Genomic DNA, 11050 nt, shown 5'->3' with positions numbered 1-11050 from the left:
TGGATGGAGCCTGTCAGCAGGTGGTGCCAGATTATAGAGTGTTCTCTGCTTCCCTGTAAATAGGAGACGAGTGCATGCCGCTGAAGCCTCTATTATTTGTCCTCGCTACTCCATGAGGTCACCAAGAGTCGGACGCGGCTAAACGACGGAATAACAACTCTATAAAGTCACATTAATGTACACCAATGCACGCAAGGCTCACCCTAGTTCATATTTCATTTACAACAGGAAGGGTTTAGAATTTTTTTTTTATAATCTGATATTTTAAAAGATTTTCTGTCCCAAGATGAACTGACACAAAGATCTAAAAAATAGGTACGTCCTTGTGAGAACATGTGGAGCAGCTGTGCATAGTAACCAATTAGCTTGGAATTTACTAAGATTGGAGCAGTTGTGCATGGCAACCTATCAGCTTCTAGCTTTCATTTGCAAAGCTTAAGGGCTCATTCACATTGGCCCAGAGCCCTGTACAGCCGTTTGCTTGTTTGTGTGTAGCTGCATGCAGGCAGCCTATAGGAGGGTTTGTTTACACTTACAGTTGGGGGATGGCAAAAACATGCAGTTGAGCTGCATTTTGACACCACACACTTCTTGCCGCTGGACTCTTGTGAATGCATCAAAATAGCTGTGTGAAATAGACCCTAACCACTTGCCTACTGGGCACTTTTACCCCCTCCCTGCCCAGGCCAATTTTCAGCTTTCAGCCTTGTTGCATTTTGAATGACAATTGCGCGGTCATGCAACACAGTACCTAAACAAAATGTTTATCATTTTTTTTTTCACACAAATAGATCTTTCATTTGGTGGTATTTAGGTGGGTTCACACCAATGCGAAATGGTTCCCCACATCCAATTCGCAATAGCAGGAGATTTTGACCGGCTCTCTGTGGAGCCGGTTCGCATATCTCTGCAGCAGGTCCGGTGCGCTTTGCTGTTCATCTTTTGGTCCGTTTCAGGTCTGAATTTAGCCCAAAATTTGAGCTGAAATCGGACTTGAATCGGTGAACCAGGAACCACCGCACCCCTGCTGTGAGCCAGATGCGGCGATAGTGTGAACCCAGCCTGAATCACTGCTTGTTTTTTTACTAGTGGGCACTGATGAGAGGGCACTGATAAGGCGGCACTGATAGGCTGTACTGATGGGCACTGATGAGGCAGCACTGGTGGGCACCGTTGAGGAGGCACTGATGAGGCAGCACTGATAAGTGACACTAATAAGGAGGCACTGATGGGCACTGGTTGTCAGTACTGGTGGCCACTGATTGGCAGCACTGGTGGTCACTATTGGGACTGCACTGATAATCAGTGCCCTGATTATCACTGTACATGCCTATTTTCCAGAAGCCGGTTATCGACTCTCTTCTCCCTTCCTCAAAGGAATGCTGAAGGCTCCTGTTTACATCTGTGATCACCTATGATTGGACACAGCTGATCATGTGGTAAAGAGCTGCTGATTGGCTCTTTACCTCCATCATATGATGGCCTCCCAAAACTAACCAGTGGTTGTAAACCTCAGACATAAAACACCAACAGAGCATGTCCCTGTATAGTGTGTGCATGTATCAATTAAGAGCACTAAGTGTCATTTATGTTTGCTGCTTCCTTCTTCTGCTATCAGCATGAGTCACTTCTGACAAGTTTTCCTGACACCATAAAAAAAAGGTGACGGGAGGGATCTCCAGCAGATTGATAGTCTCATCTCTGTTTCTGTGAGCTGTGTGAAAGGTGGTGTGTGTCTTTCCTCCAAATCAGCTCTCAAAGCTCTCCTCGCTGAGCTGTGCAGAAGTTTCGGTTACCACCCCCATTTTCTGGCAGCTCAGACAAGCATTATAAATTCTGCACTTTGAATGGTTGTAGAGAACAGGAGGCATAAGCAGGTTCGCTTCTCTGCCTTTTGGCTAAGATCAAGTGTAGTATCTGTTCTTATCCGTTGCCAGGAGGTGGCGCTTGCTTCTGTCCCTGATCTACGGCGAAGTGGTATCGGGGATGACGGAGGCTATGCAAAACCTGCTGGTGTAAAGGTAACCTGGAGTGGTTTGTAGCCGAAAGGGAAGCCTTCTGATGGGGGATGGAGAACCACTGGGTCTGACCTGGCCCTGGCCTTCTGGCCTACATTGGGGTAGCTCTAGCTCCGGTCAGTTTTTCGGGAGAAAACACTGACTCCTCCTTCGGGGGGGGGGGAGTGATTAGTATTTCCCGAATGTAATTAGGTAGGAGGGATGGGAGCGACAGTGGGGCCTAATGGTAAAGGGCTCTCAGCAAGCTTCCAGAACTCCAGGCCTTCCTGGCTGGGGTGGGGGCTGCTATTGTCTGGGCTGGGGGTCAGGTTTGCATGAAAAGCCAGTGGTGAATGTGCTCCTGAAGTGGCAGATTAGGGGTGCTGTACAGTCACAATGTTTTGGCATTTGATTTATGGCACCATGGTCACCACAACACACGTTTTTCGCACCTGTCTCTAGGGCCTAGCCTTTTGGCTAGGACCAAGGGAAATTTTTATTCCTGGCCGGGGGGACGCGCCATTGTATTACACAATGGTCACTTTTCACCCTCCCACCTTCCTTTTCCCTACTTTCTTTTATTTATCCCCGTGTTTGTCACTTTTTTGTATTCCTTGTTTGATGTGTATACACGTTTGTCACTGTGTGATGAGTGTGGGTCCTCGGGCCTACTCTGAAAGTCTTGGGAGGGGCTGGATAATAGGCCTTTTGGCTTGGTTCACCCTCTCTCATGGGGTCTCCCTATGGGGGTGTCCCACCTAGTACTTGGTTTCGGCTAGATGGACCCAAGTGAAGTACCTCAGTCCCTGTCTGGAGCCTAACGCCCTGGGGGATCAGGGTAAGGTCCTTTCCTAGTGGAGGATCAGTGTAACACCGTTACACGTTTTTGTGTTTCACTCTTTATGTGTGTGCACTTTTTTTGGCACCGAAAGTTTTTGGGTGTGTTTTGCATTCCACTGGCTTTTCAAGAAAAATCAGGAGGCATAAGCAGGTACAACTTCTGTAGGAAGATTTGTTTTATCTCTGTGTATCACCTGAGGCCAGTCACTTAACTGGGTATTTGTAAAGGTTTACAACTACTTTAAAGTATAACTAGTATGTATGAATGCAAGTTAGGGACCTTAGATTGTAAGCACCTTGAGGGCAGGGACTGATGTGAATGTACAATGTATATGTAAAGCGCTGCATAAATTGAAGGCGCTATATAAGTAACTGAAATAAAAAATTAAAATAACTAAACCTTCCAATTTAAGACCTAGTTCACACCATGAATCACACCTGAACATGCTGTGTGTTCCTGTGCAATTCACATTGGAATTAGGTGCAGTGCGATTTCAGCCTATTCATTTGAAAGGGCTAAAATCATACTGGACCGTACCAAATGTAGTGCATGCAATACTTCATAAAACGCACAGCAAATGCATCACATGGTACTACAGTGCCATGAGATCTGATGCAGGCAAATGCACTGTGTTTGTGACTTGCGCGTGGGATGTAATTCAGCTAACATTGACACCCGCTGCAGATCGCAAGTACAGTACGTTTTGAATACGGTGCGGAACGTGCTCAGTACAGAGCTTTCTGACACCACATTCTGGTGTGAATTGGACCTAAAACAGATACTTTCAAGGCAGTGGCATGCCATGATTGTTTACTGTGAGGCTCTGTTCACACTAGCCTGCATGGTAAAATGTAGTGTTTTAGGGTCCATGCACGCTGGCTTAAAAATCGCTTCTACAGAAGTTTTGTGTTTTGCTGGTAGAAGCAGGTCAATGTTAACCTATGTGTACATGTATTTTAGGACAATCAGAGGCATATTTTAAACATTTGACCTCCGGGAAGATTTATCCCCTTCATGACCAGGCCATTTTTTGCGATACGGCACTGCGTTACTTTAACTGACAATTGCATGGTCACACGGCACTGTACCCAAATATAATTTATGTCCTTTTTTCACACAAATAGAGTTTTCTTTTGGTGGTATTTGTTCACCACTGTATTTTTTATTGTTTGCGCTATAAATCGCCAATTTTGAAAAAAAAAATAAACAATATTTTTTACTTTTTGCTATAAGATACATCCAATAAAAAAATGTAATAAATCAAATGTCTTCATACATTTATGCCAATATGTATTCTGCTACATAATTTTGGTAAAAAAAATTCCTAATATGTGTATATTGATTGGTTTGATCAAAAGTTATCACGTCTACAAACTATGGGATATATACTGGAATTTTTAATTTTTTTTTTTACAAGTAATGGCGGCGATCAGCGACTTATAGGGATGTGATATTGCAGCGCACATTGTGACACTTGCCACTTTGTTGGAACCAATGACACTAATACAGTGATCAGTGCTAAAAATATACACTGTCACTGTACTAATGACACTGGCTGGGAAGGGGTTAAAAATCTAGCGCAATCAAAGGGTTAAGTGTGTGCCTAGCTAGTGTTTTGGTGCACTGTGTGTGGTGCTTTTACAAAGGCTCCTTTCACACTGAGGCGCTAAAGTGCTAAAAATAGCGCCTGCAAAGCGCCCTGAAAGAGCCGCTCAATGCACTCCAATGTGAAAGCCCTGAGGGCTTTCACACTGGAGTGGTGCGCTTGCAGGGCGGTCTAAAAAGTCCTGCAAGCCGCATCTTTGGAGAGTGTAGGAGTGGTATATTTACTGCTCCTAAAGCGCCCCTTCCCATTGAAAACAATGGGGCAGCGCTCCAAACCCGCCTGCAAAGCGCTGCTGTAGTGACGCTTTGCGGGCGGTTTTAACCCTTTTTTGGATGCTAGCGGGAGTTAAAACTGCCCTGCTAGCGGCCGAATAGCGCCGCTAAAATGACGGTAAATCGCTACTAAATATAGCGCCGCTTTACCGCCAGTGCCCGCAATGCTTCAGTGTGAAAGTAGCTTAAGGGAAGTAATCGATTTTATTCCCTGCTTTGCTGAGAAAGAAAATCTATTACTTCCCTGCTGCCAGGACTATGTAAACAAGGCAGAGCCCTGTCCTGTGAAAAATTCATGAGGATCACTGGGTGCTGGTGGTAATCCATCGTCTGGCACCCGGTGATTGACATCTGCTGGCATGCGCCCACGCCCCCTACCCGGAAGTGTCAGATCACATACTAGGTACGTGATCTGGCGCAGCCGAGCAGCCGTATAGCTAGGTTATATGGTCGGCAAGTCGTTAAGCTTCGACGTTTAGGCCTGATTCACACCTATGCAGGTTGAAGTGTGCATATTGCAGACGCATTTTGCGTTTTTCAAAACATATCTTTAAACCATTGAAGTCTATGGAACTAAAAAAAAAAAAAAAACTGAAAAAAAAAACCCTGACCCTTTTCATAAAATGCACAGATGTGAACTACATCCATAGGAAACCATGTTAAAAGGACTGTATGTTTCTGCAAAACTGAACTAAAAAATGCATAGGTGTGAACCAGGCCTAAGAGACAAGAAAAAAAAAAAAACTTTTTGTTTGCGTTATTGATTGAAGCTTTCTGGCAGAAAAAAAACTGCAAAACTCTCTTAAACTATGTGCAAAAAATCCTCAATATGTGATTTTTTTCTGCCAAGGGAACTGGCGTCTTTTTTTTTTTTTAATGTCCAGTGTGCAGGAAGCTTTACTGTGCAGCGCTGGCAATTTATGCAAAGTGTCGCACAGTGACGGCGCGGTGAGGTGCAGAACAATGCAGACATGCCGCCTTTTTCTGCACATCACACCGATGTTGGTGTGTGAATAGGGCACATAGAAAACAGCGTGTTTACCCAGTGTGGATAAACCCACGTCACCGCACGTGGTGTGAATGAGCCCTACACAGCTGTTCATGCTCTTCGCTCATGTGAATGAGCCCTTTGAAAATGGAAGCTGATTGGCTGCCCTGCACAGCTGCTCCAGTCCCGGTCAATTGCCCTGTGTGTAGTGTGATATGATTGCCCCTGAAATGTGCTGATGGCAGGCTGTGCTCTCTCCTTGCTCCTTCAGCCTGTCAGGCTGATCTAGGTGTGTCTGTTGATGTATGCAAACTTTTATCAAATGACTGGGAGGGAGCGAGCCTCCCCCGACGTGTCTGCTACTGCCTGTGAATGCTATTCTCTCCTAGGAGCTCCTACTGCTGGAGGCACACACCCCGCTGGCTCTGTCCGTCTATAGGAAGAAGCACACAGCTCAACCCGACATGCCGAGCACAGCCACCCTGACAGCAGCCCTGCTCCTCACCCTGCTGGCTGCAGACCTAACACATGCCAGTGAGTACCCAGGCACTTCTCCTGCCACCTTCCCTCGTCTCCTGCTTGTCTCCTATGTGTGCCCCCAGGTGACTCCTCTCACACACGGCGCTCAGGGGGTCACTGTGCTTTATCATGGTAATGTGAGGAGGGAGCTGGGTGCTTTGTCAGCAAGGCTCCATGATTGCTTCACCCAGCCCGCTGCTTGTCTCTACACATGGCAATTAAAGAGACACCAAGGGTCGGGCCACAAGGGACACACCTGGGTACTGGAGCCCCTGGAGGGCTTTATCTCCTTCTTCTATCAGGAGGAGTGCAAATCCTTTCAGATATATAGGTTTCTAGTAGTTCTACACTTCACCCAGCTTATTTATCTTTGATCTATTTATACTTCTATGTCTTTATTTACTTATCGTATGGTTTATCTATTTGTTATTTTTATATGTATTTTGCGGCTTTGTTTATCTATTTTATTTATCTTTATGTATCTAATGTATTTTTTTTACCTTCTATGTTTATCTATTTTTTTTATTCTATGTATTTAATGTATTTGTTTACCTTCTATGTTTAAATACATGGCAAAAAATAAACATAGAAGGTAAACAAATACATGGAATTAAAAAAAAAAATAATGTATTTGTTTATCTATTTTTTTTTTCTTTGTATTTTGCGTATATGTTATATTGTTTATCTATTTGTATTGTTTATCTATTTTGTTTTATTTAGCTTATAATAGATAAACATAGACGGTAAACAAATACATTAAATACATAGAAAAAAAAATAGATAAATATAATAAAGCCGCAAAATACATATAAAAATAACAAATAGATAAACGATATAACAAATACGCAAAATACATAGAAAATAATAGATAAACATAGACGGTAAACAAATACATTAATTACATAGAAAAATAAAAATCAAACATAGAAGGTAAACTTTTTTTTTTTTTTTTTTTTTCATAAAGGACAATTTTTCTATGTATTTTGCGTATTTGTTTATATTGTTTATCTATTTGTACTGTTTATCTATTTTGTTTTATTTAGCTTGTTGATCTATTTATTTATCTTTATGTTTCTATTTATTTAGTTTATTTATTTAAAGGGTCTGTTTGTTTACACTTGTGTGTCTTCTCTTCTTATCTTTATTAAATTAGCCCTAGAACCTGTGTAATTCATATGTGTTCGGGTTTAAAGGGATGAGGTGGCAACCATAGTTCACACCCTTGCAATCTGATTCATGTCCGAACTGTCAGTTCGCAGTGCGATATGCGAACTGAAATGGGGTTGTCATTACCAATGTATTGACACTAAGGATGTGCTCCGGCATGTTCGCACAGTCCACGTGCAGAGCCCGCCAGGAAGTCTGCGCTGCGCTAATCACAGGCGGTGAGACATTTCCCGATCTCTGCAGCCGCGCATCGGGACAATGTCTCACTGTCTGTGTTTAGCACAGCGCAGTGCCGACTTCCTGGCGGGCTCTGCACGTGAGCTGTGCAAACACACCGGAGGTCATCTTTAATTGACACTCCTCGCAGTTCGCATAGGGCAGTGTGAACTGCCATGCGAGTCAGGTGCAATGCGTGAACCCGCAATGGATTTGCAGGGTTCCTGCATCACGCAAGTGTGAACTGGCCCTTAATGTAGGAATGCGATCATCAAGGCAGGAAATATAATAATAATAAATTTAAAAAAAAACACATTTGCAGGCATTTATAGAGTTTTCCAAACTGTACATTCATATCAGTCCCTGCCACCAAGGAGCTGACAATCCAAGATCCCTCTCCCACATACTTATGTGTATGCACACCCATATTAGGGCCAGTTTAGGCTAGGTTCACATGCGTGCATCTGCATTTTCATGTTTTGTTTATTTTATTTGTTCTTTGTAACTCCTTGACGCCGGCTGCACGCATATATGCGGCTCTGTTAAGACAACTTACCGTGCTGAGAGTGAGCTGGTGGGTACCAGAAAGCTCCCGATGCATACTAGCGGCTCAGAGATTTCTGATTGTGTGACCTCTGTGACAGCCAAATGCACGTATTCGCACACATGATGGATTGTCAATTACATCCCAATCTTTATTGAAGAATGTTCACATCACGAAAGACATAGGGACACTCGGAATCTGGTGCAGCTGTGCATGGTAGCCAATCGTCTTCTAACTTCAGCTTGTTCAATTAAAGGGGTTGTAAACCCTCGTGTTTTTTCACCTTAATGCATCCTATGCACACCGCATCTCCGATCTTGGTAAAGAGCCTAGGGCATAGGCTCTTTACCACGTGATTAGCTGTGACCAATCACAGCTGATCACAGCAGTAACTAGGAAGTACTGGTAATCGACTTTCCTCAGTTTGTGCTGACAAGGTGCAAAAAGAGGAGAGCCGATTGACGACTCTCCTGACGGGGGAGGTCTACACTGATTATCAGAGCAGCCACTGTTGGAGGTGCCCATCAGTAATGCCTGTCAGTGCCAATCAGTGCCCATTAGTATTGCCTATCAATGCTGCAAATTAGTGCCTCCTTGGCAGTGCCCATCAGTGCCACCTTATCTGTGCCACCTCATCAGTGCCCATCATTGCAGCCTCATCAGTGCCCGTCAGTGAAGGAGAAAACAAAATTTTATAACAGAAACAAAGAAAAACATTTTTCTTTTTTTTTTTTTCGGTCTTTTTTAATTTGTTTGCACGCAATTGTCATTCAAAGTGTGACAGCGCTAAAAGCTGAAAATTGGTCTGGGCAGGGAGGGGGTGAAAGTGCCCGGTATTGAAGCGGTTAAAGGCATTTACACGTGTTTAACAGCGTACAGGGTTTTTTTTGTGGTCACAATTCCCTCTTCTGAATGCAATTTCAGGGAATGCAGAAAACATCCTCTAAGCTCCCCTGCTACTAAATTGCTAAAAACATCCACGTGTGCATGAAAACATTAGGGGAGTTCAAGGGCAGGAAAAAACCGCCTAAACTCACAAAAACGTTTAGAGTTTAACAGCAGTGTGCATGAGACCTAAATTAATCTTTTATTTGTTACTATAAAAGCAGGGATTCAGGGTATCCCCTCCATAGACAGTGACTGCTAAGACCCAAAAACTTGTACCTTTTTCTAAGTCACACAGAAGAGCGTTGCTTAGGTGTGAACGGACCCCTTGAACAGTATGGGATTCTTCTTACTGTGCATTATTATATGACAGCCAAAGCACACCAAAACGCACACTTTCACATTTTAACCTGCACGTGTATATGCGCCTGCTGGGGAGTGGGCTTTATTGCTGAGTGGCTGCATATGTGCATCCATAGGGAATGGTTTTCTGTGCTCCCAGCACGGTAAAGCTGCCCATATGTGATTAATTTTTTTTTCATTCTTCCATCAGAATATAATGATCAGTGTTTCTGGCTATAGCCACCATCACTAATTGTTTGGCAAAAACCCGACCAGGCTGGTTGTCGATCAATAGACTTATGCACAACCAGCCTGCCCATACATGGATCAACATTTAATTTGAAAGCTCCCAATGCATACTTGTGATCCGGAGCTTAAAATCATGTAACTGCTGTGACAGCCAGTCACAGACGTCACATGATCGGAATGCCCACCTCTGCCTCCTGGCAGTTAGATTCTCTTAAAGAACCGGGGATTGGCAGCAAGGGGTTAGGCCCCTTTCACACTGGGGCGGTGGGGGCGTCGGCGGTACAACAGCGCTATTTTTAGCGCTGCTGTACCGTCGTTCTTGCAGCGGTATTCGGCCGCTAGCGGTGCGGTTTTAACCCCCGCTGGCGGCCGAAAAAGGGTTAAAATCCCTCGTACAGTGCGGCTATAGCCGCGGTATTGCCGCGGTATAGCTGCGCTGTCCCATTGATTTCAATGTGAAGGAGCGGTGAATACACCGCTCCTTCACCGCTCCAAAAAAGCGGTTTGCAGGACTTTTTTCACCGTCCTGCCAGCGCACCGCTTCAGTGTGAAAGCCCTCGGGCTTTCACACTGAACAAACAGCGGAGGCTGTTTAGGGGCGGTTTGCAGGCGGTATTTTTAGCGCAATACCGCCTGCAAACCGCCCCAGTGTGAAAGGGGTCAAAATTCTAGGTATGGTTATGTTACACATAGGTACATTGCTCCAGCTTGGACCAATGTAACTATTTAAATATTCTAGCTGGTCAATACTGGAAATCACTGATGTAGACACCTCTCCACTAGAAATCTCTGCTTTCTTCTAGGTCTCATGTTGAGCGTGTGCAATTCTGCTTCCAATTCACCAATGGCTAAATGCTTTGCTATACATTATTTTATTTATTTATGTGCCTCTGGAAATATTTTATTGATGTACTAACAGCCTTCTATTTTTATCTTTGTTGGTCGCAGCAGTCTTGTTGTCTGCTAAGGAAGCTGTGCAGTTTTTGCACCAAAGACACAAGAGGGCTAATCATCTGTTTGAAGAAACCAAGCAAGGCCACTTAGAACGGGAATGTGTAGAAGAACAGTGCACCAAAGAGGAAGCAAGGGAAGTCTTCGAGAATGTTCCAGAAACGGTAAGTATTTCCATTTCTACCTATCTATGTAAAACATAAGTACAGTTTAAAACAAAGTCCACTTTTCACTTTTTCCCATTTACTCTGACATAAACGAATCCAGCCTCTCTCTCCAGGGATTGATATCGTAATTCGATAGCTGTTTGGTTTACATAGGTCTATGGGGCGGTCTCCCTTCTTTTCCAGCTTTAGGACACCACACCGTCTGGAAAGCTGTAATGTGCAGTCAGGACAATAAGACTTGTGAAGCTGTATGTAAACCAATAACCGAGGCTGTGACCACTAGATCAAGGTTAGTATGCATATTTG

General features: G+C 44.0%; 1 protein-coding gene and 1 pseudogene across 2 annotated transcripts in view; both read left to right on the top strand.

Annotated features, from left to right (window-relative positions):
* Nucleotides 1-1878: 1878 nt before the first annotated feature.
* LOC141130841 (U2 spliceosomal RNA) lies at nt 1879-2012 on the top strand (annotated as a pseudogene).
* Nucleotides 2013-5994: 3982 nt separating this feature from the next.
* The window catches only part of GAS6 (growth arrest specific 6), a 126761-nt gene continuing 121705 nt past the window's right edge, over nt 5995-11050 (top strand). The window contains exons 1-2 of one of the 2 annotated variants that reach the window (XM_073614729.1): nt 5995-6238; nt 10578-10741. In XM_073614729.1, coding sequence (XP_073470830.1) covers nt 6169-6238; nt 10578-10741 — 234 coding nt within the window. In that variant the 5' untranslated portion in view covers nt 5995-6168. Of the gene's footprint in view, nt 6239-10574; nt 10742-11050 lie in introns of both variants that reach the window. The other variant, XM_073614727.1, reaches the window with a different exon arrangement.

The sequence above is a fragment of the Aquarana catesbeiana genome, linkage group LG02 (genome assembly GCF_042186555.1).
Source record: "Aquarana catesbeiana isolate 2022-GZ linkage group LG02, ASM4218655v1, whole genome shotgun sequence".
Classification (NCBI taxonomy): domain Eukaryota; kingdom Metazoa; phylum Chordata; class Amphibia; order Anura; family Ranidae; genus Aquarana; species Aquarana catesbeiana.
The sequence above is the reverse complement of the archived record's forward strand: the minus strand, read 5'-3'. Positions and strand labels throughout refer to the sequence as shown.